Here is a 27,379-nt window from a genome sequence, read left to right on the forward strand (position 1 = left end):
ACTAAAAACACCTCTGTTGTTGAACACAACTTTTCAACAGTACCGTACCAAACGGCACCGTCAGAGGTGCTTGAACCACAAGTGCACTCATTTGACACATTAAAACTCAGACAGGGACTTCAGTGTGCCTGAGCGTCTCATTAAAAGTGTCCTAAAACGTCAGCAACAGCTTTCAAAGTGCAGAAAATGTCCTAATATGAAAAATAAGTCAATCATAATTCTCTTTAATATAACATACAATGTTATTTGATGCAAAGAGAGTGCATTAGTCTTTTAAATTAAAATGATTTGCAGCTAAATTGCAGATCTTTAATATTAAGATCATTTTCGTTTATCCTCCTAATGTGTTTCTTCATGTATTTGCTTGTCTACTAACTAGTTTAAAGGAATAGTTCACCCAAAAATGAAAATTTGCTGAAAATGTAGATACGTTTGTTTCTTCATCAGATCAGATTTGGAGAAATGCAGCATTAAATCACTTGCTCAGCAATGGATGCTTTGCAGTGAATGGGTGCCGTCAGAATGAGAGTCCAAACAGCTGATCACAATAATCCACAGCACTCCAGTCCAGCAGTTAACATCTGGAGAAGACAAAAGATGTTTGTTTGTAAGAAACAAATCCATCATTAAAGCATTTTAACTTTAAACTGTGTCCATAATCCATAATAACGCTTCCTCCAGTGAAAAAGTCCATTTCCTGTTGTCCTCTCACATCAAAATATAGCCACATATTTGTTTAGAGCTGTTTTGGCTTGTAAACTGTGTTTGATCTGTGCAGATTGCTCTCCTGATTCAGATTTTTAGGGGACTCAACCTGTTTTTGACTCTCATTCTGACGGCACCCATTCACTGCAGAGCATCCATTTGTAAGGAAGTGACGCAATGCTACATTTCTCCAAATCTGTTCCCATAAAGAATCAAACTCCTCTACATTTTCATCAAATTTTCATTTTTGGGCGAACCATTCCTTTAAATGAATGAATGTATTTAGGCAAGGCTCGGCATCACACGTCAATCCCAAATGTCCTTCATGTACAACAAAGAAGAAAACATTAATACAGAGAATGTAAAACTCTAAAACACCAGTCTGAAATGCATGTAACACGTAAGCTTCAAATGCACGCCGTCCAGTGTCTCTAGAGGACGACGGAAGCCGCTTTATACAAACGAAACCGTACTGGCCGTAAATGACAAAGTGCTTTACTCTGAGGAACGGTGACTGGAGTATTAAGACCCTGTTCTAAACCGGTCTGGTGATGCATGCGGCTGGATGAGCTAGAGTGCATTCGAACATCTGAACGGACACTACGGCTTTCGTCTGGAAGCTTCATTTTTGGTCCACTACACCCAAAAACCAGGAGACTACGGTGGCTGATGAGGGACATTCCCGTGAGAAGGCGATGAGAAAATAAACATATTTAAGCTACTGAGCTGATCATGACAACTGTTCACTGTCGAAAACAAAGTTAACAAGGTCCGTGACTCCAGTGAACTCTTCCTCGTCCTCATCGTCGTCGTCGTCCTGAGCGGCGGCCCTCAGCGGGACCAAGCCGTTGTGCTTGACGGGACCTCGAGAGCCCGGCGTGTGCTTCCACCGGACGCTTCCTCGTCTGTTCTCCTCTTCCTCCTCTTCTTCTTCGTCTGTCTCGATGCGGTTCGACCTCTTGCGGAGGGGCCGCTCGTCTTCCGCAGAGTCCTCTGTTTCTCCTCCATCCTCCTCCTCCTCGTCTTCGTCGTCTTCACTGGAGCTTCTCTGCCGTCTCTGTTTTTCTCGTTTGTGTCTGTGTTTGGAATCTTCCCTTGTTGAATCGCACTTGCGTCCTTTTTCTGATCTCTGATGCGATTCCTTTGGCTCAAAGTCTTTAGAGAGTATGGACTCTGGAAATACAGGATGAGAAGAAAACAGCTGACATTTCTAGTTGTAATTAACCAGTATAGCTAACAGTGAGCTAATATTTATATGTAGAGTGATGTGACAAAATGGTGCGAAGCACAAATTAAAAATCGCAAACGGAGGGTCTTTAGGGATGCGTTGTTTCGTTTTAATCTTGTCTAGTTGTGCAAAAAAAATTATGCCTTAAAAAAAATCTTCATGCTGAGCACTTTGGATTTAAGCAAGAACAAAAATTAAAAGACACACTACTCTTTATACAGAAAAACCAAGAGAAAAATCTTGCAAAATATATTTAAGATTTTTAAATGAAATTAAAAATAATAAAAAAGTCTATATATATATATATAGATATATTCAAAAGGAAAACCTAGTAAAATTTATTATTTATTAAAATACACTTATTAGCAGTTAAAAGGATCTGCCTTCCATGCATTGGATTTTAAATAACTCATATTTAAAATAAATATAATTTATGAATTTTAATATAATACATTGCACATTAATACAAAACACGCTTTTGAATTTGCTGATACTTTTGCCTGAGGAAGCTCGATGGACTGAAATGTTGATAATAAAATTTCATAAATAATGCAAGTTTGAGTGTGCAAGTTTATATTGGAATTTTCTCTGTCATTTCTATGAATGACGTGGGTATGCCAGACACCATATCTTCCATTATTTTATGAATAAATAAAAGGTGAATAATTTAGAGGCCTTGTAACATGAAATCCCCTCATAATACAAAACATAAAAAAAAACACTGAATCAAAATATAGTACATCCATTTAATTAAAAAACTGTTATACTTTTGTCTGTGGTCAGTTTTGACCACGGCTGATCACAAGTGTGACCCCTCAGGGAGGAATACCAGAGAGTTGAGATTCATATAAGTTAAATATTTTGGGCTTTTAGTCTTTATTTAGACTGGACAGCTCATGGGAGGAGAACTGGAGTGGGACAGGACCTCGAGTCGATATCGGAGAACCTGCCCACATGGCTGTGGCTCAGAAAACATTAGCATAAATAAACATTAGAAAACAGGAGTGTGGCGGTGCTCACCTTCACTGTTGGAGCTGGACAGCCGCCGACGGTGAGGAAGAGAGGAGTGCTTCTGATTGGACACCTTCCGTGAGCCTTCAGACTCTGACGTCTCGTAGTAGTTGACCTGAGAGTTCTGACTCCGCCGCGGACGCCTTCTATTCACGTCCACGTCGCTGTCGCTGAACTCGTTAGAGCCTTCTGTTTCTACCAGATCAAGACAGAAGTAAAAACCAGAAGTGAAGAATTCAATGTAACACCAATAAGGCTCTGTTCCAAAACCTAGTGAACTACCTAGACAGCCTACCTTACTAAAGTAAAGACACCAGCAGCTCACTAGCTTTGAAACTGATTCTATATGTTATTCTTTTAGGATGAATGGATATGAAAACTCAAACAGACCCATTCCCTCTTCCTCCTCCTCCTCTTCCTCAGAGTCTAGCATGTCCTCTTCCTCTGAGGTGCCTCTTCGTCTGGAAGGAGGTCTGCGTCTGCTCCTCCTGGTTCCCAGAGTGTGAGCGCTTCTTCCTGTTCTCCTGGAGACCGGTTGATTCTCGGCGGCACTTTCACCACTGCCCCATTCACTCACGTCATTAGAGCCCGCGTCTCCCTCAGACGCACCGTCTCCTGAAACCACAAAATCCTCCTCCTCCACACTAGCAACATAGAAATTGAAACAAAATAATACTTTTATTCAGCAAGGATGCATTCAATTCATCAAAAATGACAATTTCTATTTCAAATAAATGCTGTTCTTTTAAACTTTCTATTCAGCTGCAAATCCTGAAAAATAAAATGTATCACTGTTTCCACAAAAATATTAGGCAGCACAGCTGTTTTTATCACTGATAATAATCAGAAATACTTCTAAAGCAGCAAATCAGCATATTAGAATGACTGCTGAAGAATCACGTGACACTGAAGACTGGAGTAATGATGCTGAAAATTCAGCTTTGCATCACAGAAATAAATTACATTTTACTATATATATTCAAAAACAAAACAGCTATTTTAAATTGTAATAACTTTTCACAATATTTTTGTTATACTGTATTTTTGATCAGATAAATCAAGCCCTGATGAGCATTTGAGACTAGTTAAAATAAATTAAAAAATAGCCAACCTTAGAATTCTTACTTGTAAAATACTAATTATTTTTTAATTTAGTAAATTATATTATAATTTTAATTATAATAATTTACTACATAAAATTGATTGCACAAAATACAGACTGAGAATGACAAAAGTGACAATTAATTATTAAGCAGAACAACAAATACTACAGTACCATAACGTATAAATAACTTACAATTTTGCATTTGGGGAAAAGTGTGTTTAATTATCATGCAAAAAACTTTATGGTCATAAAAACACAAAAAACAATGTCTTACAAAAGCAATTTTTGGAGTCAAATATGACCAGGACAACTTCTCTGTGAGATTCACCCATAGAGCACTTTAATAATAATAATAATAATACATTTTATTTATAATGCGCTTTTCTAGAACCCAAACTTTAAATGCATATTGTTTATTTCAGACCTAGATCTGTTATACTTTGAAGAACTGGTATAAAATCCATCTGATTTAAACCCTAAAAGCCCAAATGTGAACCCCCAGTATTGTAAATATTCTTGTATTGTGTTCACACACACACCTGTCACTGAGCTGAAAGTCGTCCTCGCTCTCCTCCGAGTCCAGCGTACTGTCACTGTCCAGGTCATTGAGTCGCCGGCGTTTCCTCTTGCGCGGGGCGGGAGCTTTCACAGGCCGTCGACTCTCCCGGCTCGCCACGTTCCTCTGCTGATTCGTGACGGGCGCCGCAGGTTTACCGCCACCAGAGCCTGCAGGACACACCACCAGTCAACATGCAACGGCACACATATTATAAAGCACTAAACAATATCTCACGTGACCAACCTCCTCCTTCTGGATCTTGAAGGTCTTCCTCTATTGCTTCATCAATGGCTTCATCGAAATCATCAAATCTAGTCGTTAGTAACAAGAAAATCAAGCATTAGCCAGACTTATATCTACTATTAGAGTTTATTTCCACAAGAAATATCGATAACCTATAACTGATGGATTTCCTGGTCCTAGTCGATCGCCTGCCCAGATTTTTAGTTTTCTCGGCATCTTTTTTCTTCTCTGTCAAGCTGTCCTCTCCATCACCATCCTGAGGAGTACATTTAAAACCAAATAAAGCTGATTAACACATTTCAAAATCTTTTATATTATATAATTAATTTGTTTAAATAATTAAGATAAAAACACAGCATACTGTGCTTAATTTAGTATTGCATACTATGGTATAGAATAAGGTACTATACAGAATGGTACATTATAGCATAGCACATCATGTTATAGGAAAGTACAGTATGTGACATTGTATAATACAATATAATATAGTACAATTTAATATAATATAATTAATTTAGATGTAGATCATTAAGATAATTTACTATAATATAAACTAGTATACTGTACAATACAGTATGGTACAGTACAGCATAGTACATTGCTATAGAAACTATAGTATAGGGCTTTATAATACTATGATATAATATAATATAATATAATAATATAATATAATATAATATAATATAACAATTTAAATATAGCATAGCATACTATGGCTTAATTTACTATAGTATAAAACAGTTTAGCACATGGTACAATACTGTATGGTGCATATTACAGAATAAAATATTATATAATACATTTATAGTTTATATAAAATATTTTATTATGATATAATTTATACATTATCACATATCTATTAATTTAGATATAGCATAGCATACAATATAATTTAGTATATAGTATAATTTACAATAGTATAAAACAGTTTAGCACATGGTACAATACTGTATGGTGCATTATATAACAGAATAAAATATAATATAATATATTTATAGTTTATATAAAATATTTCACTATGATATAATATAATACATTATCGCATATCTATTAATTTAGATATAGCATACCATACTATGGTATAATTTGCTGTAGTATAAAATAATAACATATGATACAATTCAGTATGGTACAGTATACATAACATAACATAATCTTTAATTTAGATACAGCATAAAAAATATATTGTTATATATTACAGTAATGTACAGTATAATATACAGTACAGCACAGCATAGCATAGGAAAGTATAGGACATTAATATAATATAATATAATATAATATAATATAATATAATATAATATAATTAATATAATATAATATAATATAATATAATATAATATAATATAATATAATATAATATAATATAATATAATATAATATAATATAATATAATATAATATAAGAGCTGCATACTCACAGGGGTGGGTATAATGTTCTCCACGCTGATGCCCACATACACTAACCGCTCACGTCTGAAAACGAGAAAACAAGATCCAAATCCCAGAATCACATGAGGCTAGTCATCATTCATGACAATTCAGCTGGTGATTAAGCTGGTGAGAGCGTGTATGAAATGTGTGCATGTGTGTGTGTGTGTGGATCTACACCTTCGTTCAGCTCTCTCTTTCTTCTTCAAAGCCGTGTCCAGATTTTGAAGCTGCTCTTCCAGCCTCTCACAGAGAAGCTTCTGTAAATGACAAGAGCATATAGTTCATGACTACCGCTCACACACACACACAGGGCATCCTCACAGAGACTGAAGCCCTTACATGCTGGCAGGGAGGGCAGAACCATTCTCCATCAGGAATGATCATTAGAGGGGGTCTCAGACAGGCCGTGTGATAGCCGCTGTCACACATGTCACAAAGAAGGATCTGGGACAAACATACACAAGAGAGAAATGATGTTAGCAAATAGTATAAGATACATCTCTTTTTGAAGTATTATCTGTGCCATTTTCTAGACAATACGGAGTCTCATCTTGTAGCTTGAATCAATTCAGAAGCATCTGTGCCTCAGTTACACTTTATATTCTTTTATCCTGTTTTTAATGAATATTGTTAGCTGAATAAACTCTTCCATCTGCTGTAGGAGATGGAGTTGAACAAACCTTTAATCATAAGCATGTTCTATTATGAGTCTTTTTTATTTATTTTTTAATCTGTGTTATTTATATATTATTGTATTTATTAATATTTGGAATTACATTTTATTTTTAAATGTCAATTTTTTCATTTTAATTTTAGTTAAAGTTTTTTGAAATTTTGTGTGTGCTTTTGTCATCTTTTATTATTATTATTTTTATTTATTTTTTACATTTTTATTTAGCTTTAATTTATTTTAGCTTTAGTTTAAATACTTCTTATTTTATTTTAATTAGTTCCCAAGGCAACAATTAAAATTTTTCTAATTTTTTTTTAAGTTTCAGTTTTCCATCTCATATTTATATTTTATATTACGTAAGCATTAGTAATGGTGAACTGATGAAAGATGATTACTTTAACTCACTAGTTCTGGGTGGTTGGCGAGCCCACAGTGTTTACAAGCATCTTCAGATGGAATCTCGTTGGATTGGTCCGATTCGGTCTCGCTTTTGTGGTCTCCTTTCTCTGATTTGTTGTCTTCCACTTCCTCTTCCCGCTCCAGAGCTGCTTTGGATTTGCAATTTTTCGTACGGATTTTCGACCAGCGTTTCCTCCTATGTCGCCGTTTGGCCAAAGAGTCAAAACAATATTTAGCGTAAATAAAAACATTCTGTAAAATTTGTTGGACTGGATATAAAAGCTTCCATGCTACCTTAAGAGACTTGGGCTGTACTTCCGTGTCCATCTCCTTGTCGGGAAGAACTTTCGCCTCTTCGTCTTCTATGTGTTCCTCTTCGTCCTGAGCTGCTGAGGAGGCCGAAAGTTTCCCGTCTTGCTTCCTATCCCGACTATCTGATGCTTTGGGGCTGGGCTTGCAGATTCTGGCAGATCTCCGCAGGGATCTCCGATTGCTGGTTTCCGACTCCTCTGCGTCCTTGTGCTGGAGTTCAGGTGTTCGTCTATGAAGCGGGATCTTAATCTTAAGGCGAATCCCTTCCTTCTGAAGTTCTGACGATACCTCTTCGTCCTCGTTGCGTTCAGTTTTTTCAGCATCCTTTTCCGAAACCTCACCCATGCTGGATGCGTCCTGACCGTCTTCTCTTGCTTGCATCTTGGATTTGGACTTTTGTAAACGTCTCTTTCTTGGGCTTCTCAGACTTTTGTCTTTGCTGACATCCTCGACATCAGTTTTTTCTCCGGCTGACAAACCAACCGTCTTGCTTTTGAGCTCAATAACGTCTTCTTCATTGCCGTCTTTTTCAACCTTTCCCTCAACCGAAGTGGTCTCTTCAATCGTCGCCGACTCCTCAACAAGGTTTGATGCTTTCGCAGACACATCTGTGCTCTTCTCGCAAGCATCTTTTGACAAATCCTCGGGGATACTACAAGGAAGAGGACCGTTGTCTGCTTGAACCGTGGATTTCCCAACAAGGACAGACTGTCTTGCACTATCTGTGCTTCCGACTTCAGTCTTCAAGACATTCCCATTCCCATGATGACTATTTGAAGAATTATCGTTTTCATTCAATGGCCTTTTACTCTCAATGGGACCTTTGATAACTCCAACACCTACATATTGTTCTCGTGCTGCCATTTGGTCACCCTTTGGCTCTTGTGGGACAGCGATGATGGCCGTTGGTCCTTTCTCTTCTTTAGTTGGGCATTCTTTTCTGATTTGCTGTTCCTTCAATGGCAAGACAGCAGGATTGCGAACGATTATACCTCCTGTGCTGATGCTTCCATTGCTGTTGTGATTGCTGACGTCATATCCTCCACTCCTTTTCAACTCCCTCTTCTTCAGCGGTATTTTAGCCTGTTGGTCGCTCTTTACAGCTCTAGCCACGTTCTCAAACACCAGCTCTTTCTTGTCTTCGTGCGAGTCTGATGTCACCGCCGGGTCATGTTTAATGGAAGCAGGGGGCATGACGACGGAAATGGCGTTCCATGGTTTGGGACAATCTTTTGGCTCTTCTTTGACGAGAGTTTTGATCGTACTGACCCTGTTGTCGATGACCACTTTGGGTTTGGAAATTTCAGCAACTTTTTCTTCTTGCTCTGGTTTAATGGGATCCGTTGGTTCTTTTTTAATGTCTTTAGGCACTAACTCACTTTGATTCGAATTGAAAGTGCTGTTGGTAAAGTCTCCTTGGCCTGATACATGGTTCTTCAAGTCCTCAACCTCACCTTGAAAATGAAACGATACAGAACTGCATGAGAAACCGTTTCGTTTCAGCTTCTAGCAAAATTAGAAATTGGAGAATGGCTGTCGCTACACATTCACAGTTCAGAATCAGCCATTGGAAAACCACAGTGGTTGACCACTAGTCTAGATACTGTGGGAGACACGTCTGTGGTGCTTACGGCCCTGAATGGGAATGATTTTCCAATGAGTTTTACCTTTAGCAGCTTCTGCCTCCATACTTGGGCTGGTGGAACCGTCTTGCTTCTCTTGGTCAGTTGCGATCTCGGCTTTAAGCTGTTCTAGTGTGTCTGCAAGATCATTCCTTGTCCTGTTTAAATAAAAATACATTTCTTATTCTTTGATAAACTTCCACAAATGAGGTTTAACCCTTATACTTCTAGTAGAAATGTGTAGCTCGTATACTAGTGCCGTAATGTTCATCAAACATTCAACATTCTCGTCTTCTCCTCAGAATTTGCTCACCTCGCAATGCATTTCCATGAGGACCCATCCAAATCATCCTGTTCCTCAGAATAAACACGTATATTCTGATCTTGATCTAACTGGAACCAGTAGAGAAGACCCTCCTTGTCTCTACCGATGGGCTGTAGACGCATCTTGTCCGGGTCTTCCTCGTTGATCAATGTCTTAAACTTGAGATTGTCGTCAAACTGACACTCGCACAAGTACTGTGATGAAAAAATAATTACAATCTTGGTGAATCTCGAAACAAAAACATTGTTATGTTTAATTCATTTTGATTTTGGAGGTGAAATATGACCTAGACATGTTCTTGACAGCACGGCCAATAAGTTGCTTTGGAAATACTGACCTTTAAAATGCCAGTCTTGCACTCTACTGTCATTTCCAGGTAGCTTTTTCTCTCCATTTCCCATGCCCAGGTGCTGTTAAATTCCTGGCACACCTGCGTCAACATGATTTCAACAAACAGATGCATTTGCATGGACTTTCCATACTGATAGCATATGATTTAAAACTAAAACACTTACCTTTACAAGATACTTCTCCCATCTGTCTGGAGTGACCGACTTGCCGATCTTCCGCAGCAGTTTGATATGGAGCTCAATCAATGGGCGAGGAACTAAATTAAACACACAAAAAAGCACAATTTCTATTATTTTATCATTTTTGTAACATTACCATGAAACTTCTGATTTTGGGGGGTAGGGGGAAAAACATGCTTGTGATACCTTTGTGATATTTTCTTAACTGATGCAATCACATTTAGACATTAAAACACTTCGTCGTCATTTATTTGATCATTTATGTATATAATTCATCTTGTTACATTTTATAATTTTTGCTCAACACTTTTTATTAATTTAAATAAATGCATTTTAAAACACATCCCCGTCTTTACTATGCAGTATCATCAAATCCATCCAATCCGCTGTCAGCAGCGTGAGAGCATGAAGACCAATAACTCTGCAGTGACGCTGACAGACGCAATCCTCCTAAAATGACAACATTATTGTTGTGTTAGCTCGCGTTCGGATGTTATGTTGGTGTTAAACGACTCCTACATGTACACAGTTAATACAGTATTCAAAGGGGGCGGGGCGTAAACAATCGCGCGTAAACAAATTACAATTGTTACATTGTAGCGTAGGAAGACAGCGGTTCTGCGCATGCGCACTGCGCGACTACAGTCCCATCGGTGTTTATAATCTGAATGTAAATGTATTAGGCCAATTTATAGAGTCTCTCCAGTTAATTGAGAGAAATCGCATGCTAACACCCTTAGAAGTGCGTACAGTCACTCATATCCTGAGGTTATGTGATTTTTCCACTGGTTAAGGGTGGGAAAATCACACGACTGTTTTCAAAAACACTTCGCCACTTCTGAAAAGCATCGGGGGAGACGATTCCCATCCAAACAAAGACTAAGAGGAGCCAGCAAGCCAAACTTTAAGTGATCAAACCCCTGATGGGTAAGATGAGGAGCCTGTCCAGATAAACACAAGCCCAGCCTGTCGCACAGCTCACCCGCGGAGGTCTCCTGTAAGAACCGCTCCAGCTGAGGGAAGGACAGCTCGGGCAGATCCAGAACAGAGCTGTAGCGCTCCAAAAACGAGCAGACCACCGCGAAACCCGGGCTAACATCTGGAGGAAGAGCCGCTGTGGTGCCCAGAGCAGCCATCTTTCCTGGAGATGACGAGCTGTGCTCTGCTTAGATCCAAAACTGCCCACAATACACCGCGACACCCACCCAGAGAGAGCATCATCCGGAGGGGCAGCTAACGCGCGTGGAGCGCCACAAACCACCACCATCCTCATCATCATCACAACAATAAAGTGTTGAGGAAGATTATAAAGTGCTGCTTTAACATGCAACAGTTTTTTTTCTTCCACAGCGTCGTGCTTGTGTTTATTCGTGATCGGGATGAACAGTTAAATAAATAAATAATATTTAAATGTAAATGTTTAAAACAGAGGAAAAATACTTTGATATAATATAATATAATATATAACAATATATATAATATAAAGTGCTGCTTTTACCTGTCACCCTTGTTTCCACAAACAGTGTCGTGCTTGTGTTGATTTGTTACCGGGTTTAATAGATATAAAAATAGTTTGATAACAATATATAATATAATATAAAGTGCTGCTTTAACATGTCACCCTTGTTTCCACAGACTTTTTAATTTTGTAAACAGTGTCGTGCTTGTGATTAGTCGTTACCGGGATGAATAAATACATATTAATATGCATACGCATTATATATTTAAATATAGACAATAATAATAACAAAAGAGAAAATTCTATTTATTAATTATGACCAAATAATATAATATTCTTATATATTTGTGTATATCCTTTAATTAAATTACCAATGTTTAGCAGTATAATTGCACGAAAACCAGTAACAGTAATTCTGATGTGACGTGAACATATACAATTCTCCTAAAATTAATATTTTATAATATATTACGTAGTAATATATTATATTACTACGTATATTACTACTAATATATTACGTAGTAATATATTAGTAGTGGCAGCTTTTTGTACGTCACTGAAGCGCACGCTGATTTGACGCCGGCCAGTGACGTACGTTGTGGGTGTGTCCGGCCTCACACGAAGAGAAACCAACACAACACAAGCGAGAGTGAGTTGCAGGCCAAGGCAAGATTATATAAAATAAATTAAATAGATTTATATAGTGAATGAATTCTAAAGTTGTTTTTGTTACGAATATAAATTGTTGCATGAATAAAATAAAAAAGGCACTTCTTCTCAGCTTTATCGTTTCTAAATGGTATTTAAGGTTAATAAAATTTTAAAAAGCAGTTAGGGTTGATTATTATATTAGAGTGGCATCGCTTACAACAACGTACATTGATAGTGCCAGATAGTAAAACCATAGTACTGAAATTTTAACCCATTCATGTACTATTGTATAGGAAAAATAGCATGGTATAAATGAATGTGATTTTACTTCCACTCCGTTACAGGACAGCTGATCATGTCTTCTCCAGAAATATCATCTTTATCCTGGGGCCACATGAAGGTCAAAGGTTGCTCCACATCCTACAAAGACTGTAAAGTGTGGCCTGGTGGCAGCCGAGCCTGGGACTGGCGTGAAACTGGTACAAGTGTAAGATGAACACCAGATCACTGTAAAAGCAAGCTCAAGTTATGACATTATCCTCTTATGTTTTCATATTGTCATAAAAATTGCAATGTGTTTAAGAGCCATTTGATGTTACCTTTCTGTCTTTTGTTTTTTTGTCAGTGCAAAACATATTGTGTCTGCTGGAATACTGTTTTGTTTTATTACTGTTTTCTAAGTTTTAGAATAATTGTAAGGTTTAATAACTCTGTAATAACACAAATAGAGTATGGGAACTATGTAGTGGCCCAAAATATATCAAAACATATTAAAATGATCTTGTATTTGAACCGGTTTGCTTTAAATGTTATTTATTAGAGTTGTGTCTGAAGTGCATCTGTGCTCCTGCCAGCATTATCCAGGCGTCCAGCCGGCCGACCTGGAAGACGTCCTGAGGACAGGAGTGCAGACGCTGGTCATAGGACGAGGGATGAATGAAGCTCTACAGGTAACACTCTGGATTTGCTGAATCTAAATATTGCGATCCTTAAAGGAATAGTTCACCCAGAAATGATAGTTTGCTGAACATTTACTCACCATCAGGACATCCAAGATGAGTTTGTTCTTCATGGGAACAGGTTTGGAGAAATGTAGCATTGCATAAATTGTTCTCTCACCCTCATACTGTAGTGGATGTGTGTGGTTTTGTTTGTTGTAGAATTTTTTTATAAAAACATTGCAATAATCCACAAGTAATCCACTCCAGTCCAGTCCAGCAGTTAATGTATTGTGAAGTGAAAAGCTTCATGTTTGTAAGAAACAAATCCATCTATATGTTTTTAACTTCAAATTGTTGCTTCAGACTAAAATGAGTCCATAATTACACTTCCTCCAGTGAAACAGTCCATCTCCTGGTATCCTCTCAAATCCACCCACATATGTGTTTAGAACTAGTAAATGGTGTTTTATCTGTATATATTTCTCTCCTAATTCAGATGAGATTATTTTTTCATTGGAGGAAGCCTTATTATGGACTCGTACTTTAGCCAGAAGCAACAGTTAAAAGTTAAAACATCTTATTGATTGATTTGTTTCTTACAAACTCACAGATTTTGGCTTCTTCAGATGTTAACTGCTGGACTTGAGTGTTGTGGATCACTTGTGGATTATTGTGATGTTTTTATCAGCTGTTTGGACTCTCATTCTGACGGCACCCATTCACTGCAGAGCATCCATTGCTGAGCAAGTGATGCAATGCTGCATTTCTCCAAATCTGATGAAGAATCAAACTCATCTACATCTTGGATGTCCTGAGGGCGAGCACATTATCAGCAAATATTACTTTAAATAAGCTAATTTGCTTTTCTTTATCTTTCAGGTGCCCCCGACCACCCTAGATTACGTGAAGAAGCTGGGCGTCGACGTGAGGGTGTTTCAGACCGAGCAGGCCGTTAAAGAATATAACGCTCTGGTGGAACAGGGAGCTAAAGTGGGCGGGGTCTTCCACTCTACCTGCTGATCACATCATTAACACAACCAGCTAATTCATTTTATGGGTTGTTTAAAGTGCCTTACATTCCAAATGAACATTGCTTTCTTAATAGACGCTTCATAATTTGCACTCTGAGCATATTTTTTTCCTTTGGTGAAAATGTTATTTGCTTTCTAATCATTAAATGATTATTCTTTGGATGAAGGCTGTGAAAATACCCCATTATCACACACAGCAAATGAACAAAAAACATTTATTTCAGATAAAATGTAATTGTGAAAACACTTGATTTTGTGTTGGCTGTTAATTTCACATGCACTGCTTGGGTTCGTCGGGTCAGCGGCGAGCTGGTTTGGGCATGATGAAGACTTTGACGGGTTTGCTGAGGTGGATTGTGCCCTCGATGCAGCTCTCGCTGGTGGGCAGGCCGTCCATGCTCTCGTTCCACGCAGGTTTAGAGGCAGACTGTTTACTGCTGCTGGAGCTGTAGGCCAGGAGCAACCGCACCTCAATCTGACAGGCCTCTGAAAGGAAAAACACCAGTTATTTTAGTATCATTGAGATTCTATTATAGTTTTTATTAATATTAACAATTAGTTATATTTTCTGTTTTCATTTTAATTTAAAGTTATAAGATTTTTTTTTGTATTTCTGTCATTTTCATAAATATTTATAGTTCATTTTTTTCATTTTTATTTCAATTTCAGTCATCTGAGTACGTGAAGTTAAACTAAATATAAATGGTAAATGTTTTAATATTTTATTTCCATAAAGTTTATTTAATTGCAAGTAACAAAATGTTTTTTTTTTTCTATTTTAGTTAAATAAAATAACACTAAATAAAAAATAAACAATTACATTCTACTTTATGCTGTTATTGCACTCCAACAAAAGTGAAAATTATATAATTTTGTAAATGTAAATAACATTTTTTTCTTTTGAATAACATGCACTGATGACTCGTGCAAAATGTACCGTAAATCTGTAAGGTTTATATTATTTAATATAAATGTATAATACTAAACTGCATTAAATTACAGAAAGTGTTTCTAAAACAACAGCTTGAATGAGTGACTGCAAATTGGACATCTTTCTCTTTCTGACCGCTGTAATTAATCTCTATTTTTTTCCCGCCTCATTATTCTGCTGGTCACACAGACACTCACAGATATAAAATAACTCATGCCTTGTTGGACTAGACGCAGTTCTATTTATATTTATGGAACTGTGAAGGGTGCATGCTGTTCGCTTCCAGCAGAGAAGGATTGGTCTTTGCAACATTATTTTATACAAGGACAAAACACAAAGAATAGCTACTGGATAATAATCCTCAATCCAAAATACACGACTGATGTGCATTTCAGAAAGGACACACACCTGTCCAGGCAGAGTGAGAGAGATAAACCTGCGTGATCAGTCGCACACGTCCAGGTCCTGGGGTCCTGAAATCTCCAGGTTTGGGGTGGATTATGTGAGACTGTCCATCTGGATACAGCACCTGTGGGACAATGAGGAAAAAATAAATAATGTGCATCAACTGCACACAAATTTTATCAAACAGATTTATTTTTATGCACAAAACAGGATTATCACTGAAAGAACGCTGGCATTAATGTGACTGGCAGATGCTTCTATCCAAAGCGAATGCATTCAGGTGAAATTTGGATAGTTTCTTGCATTCAGTGGGAATCAAATCTATGACCGTAGCATGCATAGGTTGGGATTTAAATGCAGGAAATGATTGGATGGTGAAACATGTCTACAAATGGATGCAAAGTCTTTTTTCTCAGTAAATCGTTCTTAACACCATTTTTTTGTTTTTATGATTTTTCTGTAATGAGGTTAGAGCCTCTGACCTGCACTTTGACTGAAGTCTGTGGATCTTGTACATGTTCAAGAGTAGCATCGATATCTAACGCCACCACCAGACCGGTGGTGAATTTCAAAGGGTTGTCTGATTCTCCCGTCGGCTCAATAATTGTCGCTGACGCCCTGTGGATCTGACAAAGCAAAAGATATTCCAACAAACAAGCTACAACTTTCCGAAGCTGTTCGCGTGTCAGAATCCACAAACCTGCTCGGGTAGCTTGAGATGGATGAATCCGCTTTGCCGCAGTGTGGTCTGAAGGATTTTAACCAGATCAAGAGGTTTGCAGGTCGTCAGCCTGGGCATCAACTCCAGGAGTTTCTCCACAAAACTGTCCTGAAAATGGGGCAACTCTGTCATGAAGAGCCTGAGAAAGTAACCACAAGAACAGAACGATGTTTAGGTTGAGATTTGATGCATTTATCATCAGCTTTGAGTGCTTTTACCTCTGAAATGACTCCACATCCTGCAGGAACTTCTCACAAGCACCAAGAACCCGGTCAACCCTGGGATTCAGAAGACGAAAGATTATCAGTTTCAAAACGTTGAGATTTAACTGTGTGAGAGATTTAATAAGTTTATAAGTCAGTGCTGACCCTGGTTTGGATCGGGCCGTCAGGATGAGCTGTAACGCTTTCGCCTGCAGCCGGACGTTGTGAATTGTGGCGATCTGCTGCGTCTCCAGACCGCTGTACAAGAACTCCAGCTTATAGGTCTCATCCAGGATCTGTCACGCATCATCAAATGATAACCACTTATCACTAGTGAAAAAGTTTGCTTTGGTTTAAATTCACTTCGATAGGACATACCTGCCGAGCGGCTGTTGAAACTTTGGCATTTTGTTTTAGACAAAGCGGCACAGCCATGGTCCATAACTTCTCCTGGAGTGCCTGGGGTCAAAAGAAACAAAGTTATGGATATGCCTTATTTTATGGAGTGCCTGGGGTCAAAAGAAACAAAGTTATGGATATGCCTTATTTTATCGGAACATTTACAAAGGTGGTCGGCAAGATTTTTTAGTGTTTAAAATCTTTAATGTTGCATCCTTGTTGGCTTCAGGTAGTCGGCACCTGAAGCTTCTAATCAATTTAAAGCATCCTTGTTGGAAAAAAAAAAAATGTCCTACTAACTCCCAAATTTTGAATTTTTGTTTATGAGATTTTATTCTTGTGCTAATGAAGTACTAGCGTTGTACTATATTTTATATTTATTAGTTGTATTATATCATATATTCACCTTGGTAAGCAGCAGCTGGCAGTGCAGGTATGTGGCACAGAAATCTGCAGATCCGGCCAACTCCGTCTGCAGCTCCCCCAACCGCAGCAGATCTCTGTATGTGACGCAGATCAAAACCATCTTATACACCTTATTAAGAGACCTTCAGATAATACTGTACAGTTGTAGTGTATTAGAGGTTTGAACCTGATGGTAAACTCCAGCAGATCCTGAGCACCAGGTGTTTCCAGGTTCTGAAGGGCGCTGACCCGAACGAGACTGTCCTGAAGGAAGTTCTGTGCCGACTCCAGACTGCCGGAACCCACGCCAGACGCCTCCAGACCTGAACTAGCAGTCTGCTTTCTGCCCGGCAACTGAGATGAACACCAAAGAAGATATTGATGATAATCAAAGAAATTAAAGTCATACATTGATAAAAAAATATTTAAAGAAATTATAGCATACACCACCCTTCATAAGTCTGAGGTCAGTATGATTTAAAAAAACTATTATTTTTTTTAAAGTAGTCTCTTCTGCTCACCAAGGCTACATTGATTTAATCAAAAATACAGTAAAACTGTGAAATATTATTACTATTTATTACTGTATTCTATATATATATTGTATAATGTCATTTATTCCTGTGATGCACAGCTGTATTTTCAGCATCATTACTCCAGTCTTCAGTGTCACATGATCCTTCAGAAATCATGAAAATATGCTGATTTGATGCTCAAGAAACATTTCTGATTATTATCAATGTTGAAAGCATTTTTGTGGAAACTGTTCTTCCTTTTTTTTCAGGATTCTTGTAACATTATTAAAGTCTCTGACCCCAAACTTGTGAACGATAGTTTGTATAATAATCAAATAAAAATAAAAAAGACTGGATATGAGGTACGCAGAGAGGTTTCTCACTCGGAGGTGTGGTACCAGGTGGGACAAGCTGTCACGCAGGTAGGCGTAGTGCCGAAACGTGTGATCTGAGAACAGTGCTGGCATGGTGGGACAGGATTTGGCTGCGTTGAAGACCAGAACTAAAACAGCGATGTCTGAACAAACCCAGGTCAGGAAAACAAGCATCTGAACAGACACATGAATACCTACAGCTCTGAACAGACAGACGGCAGAAAGTATCCAACGTAGTTCAAATACTATCAGTCTGAACAGCAAATAAACACATGAAATCAGATGTTTGGAAATGCATTTCAGTCTGAATTTTGAGATCAGATTCGTTCCTGCCATTCAGGATTCAAAGCAAATTGCTTATTTTGTATTACTCGTCACTTTTTATTTATTGTTGACAAAAGTAAAGAATGTAAATGCATGTGTTAATAGTCAAATGCATTGATATGTTATCAGGATACAGGCAGGGTCGTCCATGTCTGGTTCTGGGGTGTCGAAATACGGATGTGTGCTCAGCAGCTCAGGGACAATCGGCAGCACCAGGGTCGGGTGTCGAGCACCGAGGAACTTCAGACATCTGGATTGAAGGAGCACAAAAACTAATTAGAATGGAGCTGGATGACAGCGAAGAACGGACAGGAACAGCCACTGGAACTCACTTCCAGACTGAGTTGCGGTCGGTCGGTCGGGTACTTGGTGAGGTTCTTCAGTAGCTCCACGAGGGCCAGCTGGATGCAGTCTTTAGTGGACACATTAGTGTAGCAGAGCAACTCATGCAAGGCCTCACGAATGTCCCGCGATGAGTCCTGCAATGAATCAGCAATTAACTGGTCTGAAATTAGGGCTGAATGATTTGGGGAAACGTCTAATTGCTAATTTTTTTATATAAATGTGATTTAAAAAAATAAATGCGCTAGGTTTGCTGTGATTGTTTGCAGGGCTGCACAATTTGGCCAAAAAAAATGGTGATTATATTTAAATATAACTATATAATAATAATGCTAATAGTAATCGTTATCATCATTATTACTGCTACATAAAACATTTAAAAAAAGTATATTACTACTGTGATATTTCACTGTAAAAAAAAAATTAATAAATAAATATAATTAATAAAATAATAATAATTATCTAATTGCAATTTTTCTGATAAAATGTATAAAAAAATTAATAAATGTGACAGGTTTGCTGTGCTTGATTGCAGGGCTGCACAATTTGGCAAAAAAAATGGTGATTATATTAAAATATGACTATATAATAATAATGCTAATAGTAATCATTATCATCATTATTACTACTACATAAACATCAAAAAATAAGAATATTACTACTGTGATATTTCACTGTAAAAAAAAATTGATAAATAAATATAATTAATAAAATAATAATAATTATCTAATTGCAATTTTTCTGATAAAATGAATAAAAAAATAAATAAATGTGACAGGTTTGCTGTGCTTGTTTGCAGGGCTGCACAATTTGGCCAAAAAAATGGTGATTATATTAAAATATGGCTAGATAATAATAATGCTAATAGGTATCATTATCATTATTATTACAACTACATGAAACATAAAAAAAGAATATTACTATTGTGATATTTCACTGTAAAACAAAAATTGTATTAAAAAATATTATTAATAAAATCATAATAATAATTATTATCTAATTGCAATTTTTCTGAGAAAAAAAGACAAATGAGGCAGGTTTGCTGTGCTTGTTTGTAGGGCTGCACAATTTGGCCAAAACAATGTGATTATATTTAATATGACCATACTACTATTACTATTAATTAATATTAATTATAGTTTTTTTTATATATACATATTCTTGTTGTTGTCAGGGTTAATTAATAATAAAAATGTATTCATTTTCAAATGCAGAAAACTGCGGAGAGCACAAAAAATGCAGTGAATATATTTGTTTAATTAATAAAATGATCAAATTGCAGCTTTTGTGATTTGATAATCACACTAAGCCATATTGCGATTTTGTTTTATTTTGATGAACCATACAGCCCTACCTCATATATCTGTATTTCACTAGATCAGGGTGTCAAACTCAATTCCTGGAGGGCCGGAGAGTTTTGTGTTTTGCTCCAACACACATACCATGTAGTTTCAGAGAAGCCTGAAGGGCTTGAGAAGTTGGATCAGGTGTGTTTAATTAGGGCTCCAGGGCTCCGTTTGACACCCCTGCACTAGATAATGCCTTAAAATGCCATTCAGAGCACTTCTGTTTTCATTGTGCTCTGTGGTTTTGACTCTGTCACCTCCAGTACTGCGAGGACAGTGTCCAGCTGGTCTTCTCTGAGCGTGATGTGAGTCGAGATCTGCCGCAACACGTGGATGGACTGCAGCCGCACCTCCTCGATTTCATCATTAAACATGTCCACCAGGAAGTCAAGACACTTCTCAGCAAAGCTGGGTGAGGACTGGGCGAGCGAACATAGCGCCTCTACCGCAGAGATACGCACCTCTGTGAAAAATGATACCAATTGAATTACCCAGCTCTGGAACTAAGTGCTAAAATGTCCTCAAAGATAAATAATAGTAGTGTTTTGAAATACATACCGTACATCTCATCTTCCAAGCCGTGAACAAAAGCCCCACAGGCTCCGGAGTCGATGAGATTTACACCCGAAGTGTCGACTTTCTCTTTAGGAGCGTCGTCGGCCCATCGCCGTCCAGATGAGAACTCTCCAGACGCGTACAGTTCCTTCGCTCGCTCATGAGCAGTACGTTTCCTCTGAGATAGAATGAGAATGATATTTTTTAAACATTTCTTGCCTGTGTGTTTCTTGCATGTCATTTGTTGTGTGTATATACCCTCAGATCGGACATCAGCTTCTTGTCTAATGTCTGCTCCAGAAAATGAGGGCTGACTTGATGCATTGAGCCCTGAGAGAGAGCGAGAGAGAGCGAGAGAGAGAGAGAGAGAGAGAGAGAGAGAGAGAGAGAGAGAGCGTGACACAGATGGATGGAAAAGTGAGTGGTGAGTTAACAAGAAATGAATCCCGTGGTCATGCTACAAACACACCCAACACTCACCAGCAGTTTCGCAGCTTGCACTCTGACTACCCATGAGCCATCACTGACCATGTGACAGATCTTCCCGAAGGAGTCGTCCACCAGTCGGATCTCCTCATTGGAGGAGGGGATGGGAACAATACTGTTAATGCACAAGGACAAAATCAATGTTCAATCCATATTAAAAGGCTTCATTCTTGAGTTTCTCAAATTGAAATGACTATTTAAAACAGTGCAGGCTTTTAGAAAGCAAGAAAGCATTAAGTACACAATGGCTGCAGTCAGCATTACCTACTCTTGAAGACCGGATGGACTCATATAACAAAACAGAAACTAGAGATTGACTCTCTACCTCTCAGGATAAAGCTGGCTCAGAACCCAAACCATCTGCACCGCTGCCGAGCGAACCTGCTCATAATCATCACTCAAGAGCTTACAGGCCTGTCCAGGGGATCAGACATTCATACGTTAGTTATTTCATTTGTAATCTCATGCTCAGAGGAATGAAAAATGTAAAACATACAGTACAGGTCAAAAGTTTGGAAACATTACTATTTTTAATGTTTTTGAAAGAAGTTTCTTCTGCTCATCAAGCCTGCATTTATTTGATCAAAAATACAGAAAAAAAAATTTAGTACTGTGATATATTATTACAATTTAAAATAATTGTTTTTAAATTTATTATACTTTAAATTATCATTTATTTCTGTGATGCAAAGCTGAATTTTTAGGATCATTATCACATGATCCTTTAAAAATCATTCTTATGATGATGATTCATTATCAAAGTTGGAAACAGTTCTGCTGCTTAATATTTTTTTCAGAACATGTGATACTTTTTTAGGATACTTTGATGAATAAAAAGTAAAAAAAAAAAAAAAGCTATGTTTTTAAAATATAAATATTTTGTAATAACAATATACACTACTGGTCAGTAATTTGGGGTCAGTATTTTTTTTTTCTTTCTTTTTTTTAAATAAAATCAATACTTTTATTCAGCAAGGATGTGTTAAATTGATAAAAAGTGATAGTAAAGAAAATATATTATTAGAAGAATTTTTTTTTTTTTTATTTTGAATAAATGCAGTTCTTTTTAACCTTTATTCATCAAATATATTAGACAGCAGAACTGTTTCCAACACTCATAATAAATCAGAATATTAGAATGATTTCTAAATGATCATGTGATAGACTGGATGGTTACATGTGACACTGAAGGCTGGAGTAATGATGCTGAAAATTCAGCTTTGCATCACAGGAATAAATTATTTTTTTTTAAGTATATTCAAATAGAAAACTATTATTTTAAGTTGTACTAATATTTCACAATATTACTGTTTTTTCTGTATTTTTGATAAAATAAATGCAGGCTTGATGAGCAGAAGAGACTTCTTTCAAAAACATAAAAAATAGTAATGTTTCCAAACTTTTGACCTGTACTGTATATTACCATTCAAATGTTTTGTAAGATTTTTTAAAAGAAATTAATACTTACAGCAAGGATGCATTAAATTGTTTAAAAGTGACAGTAAAGACATTTATACAGTTGCAAAAGATTCAAACAAATGCAACCTTCTATTCAACGAAGAATCTTCAAAAATAAAATGTTTAATGGTTTCCATAAAAAAATGAAGAAGCACAACTGTTTATAACATTGATGATCATCAGAAATCTTTCTTGAGCAGCAAATCAGAATATTAGAATGATTTCTGAAGATCATGTGACACTGAAAAAATCAGCTTTGATCACAGGAATAAATTACATTTTTTAATTATTATTTAAATTACATTTCATATTTTTACTGTACTTCTGATCAAATAAATGCAGCCTTGGTAAGTAGATTTCAAAAGCAAAAAAATCTCACCAGCCGTAAACATCTGGACAGTATTGTAAGATTATTATAGCTGATACTGACCTGGTTATAAATAGTCTGTTGAATCTTCATCCCTCTTTCATGTAGCTGCAGCTGATCGGAGAAAGAAAAACACACTGAAGTCATTTAAAGAAAGAGTGAATAAAAGCCACATTCAATGCATTCTAACATGCCGTTATTCCACAGAGCTAGCTCAAGTACCATGGCTTTGATGGCGGCGGTGCGCACGCGAGGGTCCTGGTCCTGGAAGTAGTCGCTGATCACACTCTGAACGTCCCGTACGTGTGATGTTTGTGCTCCGGGTCCTGCGTCAGTCTCTTTACTGAGAGGTTTGTCGACCGTCCCCAGACAGCCCAGCAGCTGCAGACACTTATTCCTCACTCCGAAATAAGTGCTTGAGAGATGCTGAGGAAAAATGTGACGTGAAAGTAAATTATTATACAATTCTGATTCAGAACTGTTAAAAAGCTGATGAAATCAGTATCAACAACTGTTACTGCCAAAAAGTATGATTCAGAACTGTTAAAAAGCTGATGAAATCAGGAATTTGTCTGAAATCTTAGATGATTAGTAGTCACCTTGCAAGCCACAGAATTTCTCTATCAGTCTCTGAACGACAGCACTGACTCTTGTCTGGGAGCTGAGTACCGATCATCTTCAGCAGAGTTATATATAAGAATATATTGAGCCAGAACCATTAATGAGATCTAAAACACATAAAGTTTTTGTATGAATGTGGTGTTCTAGTAAAAATCCAATATTTCGACCGATTACACACAATTATCGGCGCCCCAAACTAATCTGCACTGAAACCCTGCATTATTCATTTTGTAATTGCGCTCTGCACTGCCACCTCTCAGAGCGGTCTAATGGCCAGCAGTTCAGAATCGTCCTCACTAGTTTCATTCCTATATGTGCGGATGGAAAAATGTTCCCCGCTCTACAAACATATTAGCCATAGCTGCTATAGTGATCATCATCACGACATCAATAATATATATAAACCGTTATATTGCAATAAATCACTATATGCAAAAATACCTATATAATCGATATATAGCCCCGTTTAGTTATATCCGTGAATTTAGTGCTGCTTTAAAATCAATTAATAGTGTAAAATTAATCGACCATACAAAAAAGTATTTGATAGATTATGCATGAATTCACTACGTCTGTGCGGTTTTTTTTCTGTGTATATTTTGAACAAATAGTTAGGGCTTTATAAATTCTATATTTATATGTGCATAATAATTTGCAAAATATTTTCATACAGATTCATAATATATTTTAAAGAGCTGAAAGGGCATCAAGAACGACCTGAGAATCCTCCTTATTTTTTTCCATGTTGGACTAATAAAATAGATATTTCCCCCCCCCTTCCGCATGGTCTATGCATCCCTGCATGTGTGAATGTTTATTATATATACATAATAAATATACACACGCCGCACACATACATCATATTATGTAAACAAAATCGGAGTTTCCAAAAAGCTCCGTTGTGATTGTTTTTTCTCGATGTAATTAATGTTTGTTTTGATTCACTTTGGATGCGATAAATCGTTCATACATTTTTTATTACATTTGAACTTTTAATTTAAAAAAAGCATACTCTTCTAAAGACATTTTTGTGAACTTTGGATGCGATAGCCAGTATTACAATATTGTTGAGGCATGACAATCCACGGCAGCACACACACACACAAAACATTTTTTCTAGAGAGAGAGAGAGTTACCTTTTTTTTATTTGTTCCAGTGATACCAGTATTATTGTTTAGGGGTGTCATTAAATGTTTTTTTTTATTTTTTTTTTGATTTTTATTGTTGTTGTGGAATAAAAAATCATGTTTTAAACTATAAAAGAACATCTTAATTTGTAACCTTTTCATTAGTCTAAAACCAGCTTATATTGGAGCCAATCTGCCAAAAACACAGTTCATAAGTGGACCTCAGAGAACAGTACAAAATAATTTAAAAAAGTAACCTTTTCATTAGTCTAAAACCAGCTGATATTGAAGCCAATCTATACTCTTTAGCAGTAATACAACATTATAATTTTTCAATACAATCGAAAAAAGACTTACTTTCATTGTTGATAGATTATTGTTGAGGCATGACAATAAAACTTTTTTTTTTTTTATTGATAACGACATTCATATTAAAGGTGTCATATAGCACGGCATTCAGGTGTCAGGAACTGAGAAATCAAATATCTACTATGCAGTCTGGAGCGAAGCCCTGGGTTTTTGATAATAAACCCAACAACGAGGCGATCTTCAGCCTGACAGAGTTATCTGACTCCTGCAGACCACATCAACACAAACACACAGTTATTAAAAGTTAACCATACACATCATACACATACAAACTGGAATTTGCCCGTGTCTCGTTTTAAAATGTGTATTTAATATCAGTATTAGGTGACGTGTTTCATGTTGTGTTGATACCTTGTAATAATGCTCGAGCAGTATGCGCACGACCCCCTCCACGCTCTCCGCCTCCACCGGTCTCCTGGCGAAACTCAGCAGGTACTGCAGAGCGTCTGTGGGGCTGGTGGCTTTACACAGGTCTATGTGAAGAGCGGCTGATTTACTGGGTTTGGTCAGTCGAAGCTTTTTCGCTGGAACCTCCTCAAGAGACACCTGCTGCAAAACAACAACAACATGATTAATATGCGCTGACATACACTGCTGTTCAAAAGATCGGGATCAGAATGATCTGTGATGTTTTTTTGTCTCTTCTGCTCATCATGGCTGCATTTATTTGATAAGGAGTATTGTGTACAGTAATATTGTGAAATATTATTGCAATTTAAAATAATGTTTTCTATTTTAATATACTTTAAAATTTAATTTATTTCTGTGATGCAAAGCTGTATTTTCAGCATCATTACTCCAGTCTTCAGTGTCACGTGATCTTCAGAAATCATTCTAATATACTGATTTATTATCAATGTTGGAAAGAGTAGTACTGCTTAATATTTTTTTGGAACCTGTGATACTTTTTGATACTTTTTGATCAATAAAAATGTAAAAAGAACAGCATTTATACACTATCGTTCAAAAGTTTGGGGTCAGTAATTTTCAAATAAATGCTTTTGTTAAATTGATTTAAAAAAAAAAGACTATAGATAATCAATAATAGAGACTTATATTGTTAGAAAAGTGTTCTATTTTAAAACAACACTGTTCTTTTTAACTTTATTCATCAAATAATCCTGGAAAAGTATCACAGGTTCCAAAAAAAAAATATATTAAGCAGCAAACTGTTTCCAACTTTGATAATAAATCAGTATATTAGAATGATTTCTGAAGGATCATGTGACACTGAAGACTGGAGTAATGATGCTGAAAATTCAGCTGCGCATCACAGAAATAAATTACATTTTAAAGTATATTAAAATAGAAAACCATTATTTTAAACAGTAATAATATTTAACAATATTACTGATTTTTCCCTATATTTTTGGTCAAGTAAATGTAGTCTTGATAAACACTGAAAATCTTTCTGATCCCGAAATTTTGAACAGTAAGAAAAGACTGGGTTCTGATATTTTGTGATGTATGTCTCACACACAACCACGACTTTAACATTCATTTAAGTTATTTATTTTCACTATCACACAATCTGAGAGTTTACTTGTCAAATGCAGATCAATACACCAACAGCAAGTGCTGGCAAAGAGAAGTTATTGTTACAGGCTTCACAGATAAAAGAAAAAAAATAAACATTACGATAAAAACAGACAGGAAATTAAAGTGTTAATAAGAAAATAAAAATAAAAGCACACATATGTGCATTTAAAATAGCGTTTCAACTTCCCTCTTACTAAAAAGACTTTAAATAAAGGAAAAAAACAACAACCAGATAACATAAATGTACAAATAAATAACTGTTTGCTATTAGAATAATAGTTATCACGCATGATAACGGATACAGTAACAATCACACTAATGCTAAAGGCTACATCTGCTTGACATTTGTTCTAATTTTTTTTATTATAATATTACAATTATATTCTATGGCCAGCACAATAACATGACGTTTTATAATCAGTACATGTGATGTTTTATATGCTCACCTGAGAAACTTTAGAGAATTCCTCATAAACTCGTTTCTTCAGATGAGCTGCCATTGCTGCTGTTGTTTATCGCGGGCCTGCGCTTCTTCGCGCATGCGCGCTGTTCGGCGGCGTCAGAAGAACAGCGAGACACCTCATGGACGGAAGTCTTCAGAAATCACACGAGCACAGTCTGGCTTTCAATAGGGTCTTTCCTTTTAATTCTAAAAATTCAATGCA

At 36.7% G+C, this 27,379-nt stretch overlaps 2 protein-coding genes and 1 pseudogene across 3 annotated transcripts; 1 reads left to right on the forward strand and 2 right to left on the reverse strand.

Moving 5' to 3' along the window:
• Positions 1 to 907: 907 nt before the first annotated feature.
• Positions 908 to 11,412, reverse strand: LOC109063309 (remodeling and spacing factor 1-like). The gene is made up of 16 exons (XM_042775707.1): positions 11,128 to 11,412; positions 10,131 to 10,222; positions 9,953 to 10,045; positions 9,604 to 9,809; positions 9,336 to 9,448; positions 7,651 to 9,122; positions 7,363 to 7,569; positions 6,624 to 6,728; positions 6,462 to 6,541; positions 6,272 to 6,326; positions 5,004 to 5,107; positions 4,852 to 4,919; positions 4,589 to 4,775; positions 3,335 to 3,588; positions 2,954 to 3,139; positions 908 to 1,878 (listed from the first exon to the last, which is right to left on the reverse strand). Exons 1-16 carry the CDS (start codon positions 11,279 to 11,281, stop codon positions 1,436 to 1,438), a joined length of 3,819 nt encoding a protein of 1,272 aa, XP_042631641.1. The 5' UTR covers positions 11,282 to 11,412; the 3' UTR covers positions 908 to 1,435.
• Positions 11,413 to 12,000: 588 nt separating this feature from the next.
• Positions 12,001 to 14,473, forward strand: LOC109063334 (mth938 domain-containing protein-like). 2 transcript variants are annotated; one of them, XM_019080409.2, is made up of 4 exons: positions 12,001 to 12,270; positions 12,600 to 12,742; positions 13,110 to 13,205; positions 14,076 to 14,473. In XM_019080409.2, the coding sequence occupies exons 2-4, from the start codon at positions 12,611 to 12,613 to the stop codon at positions 14,214 to 14,216; spliced, it is 369 nt and encodes a 122-aa protein (XP_018935954.1). In that variant the 5' UTR covers positions 12,001 to 12,270; positions 12,600 to 12,610; the 3' UTR covers positions 14,217 to 14,473. The 2 variants fall into 2 exon arrangements, with proteins under 2 accessions (XP_018935954.1, XP_018935953.1); XM_019080408.2 differs by having other exon boundaries at positions 12,014 to 12,253.
• LOC109063308 lies at positions 14,429 to 27,327 on the reverse strand (annotated as a pseudogene).
• Positions 27,328 to 27,379: the final 52 nt, after the last annotated feature.

Source organism: Cyprinus carpio, chromosome A18, assembly GCF_018340385.1.
Source record: "Cyprinus carpio isolate SPL01 chromosome A18, ASM1834038v1, whole genome shotgun sequence".
In the NCBI taxonomy this organism is placed as follows: domain Eukaryota; kingdom Metazoa; phylum Chordata; class Actinopteri; order Cypriniformes; family Cyprinidae; genus Cyprinus; species Cyprinus carpio.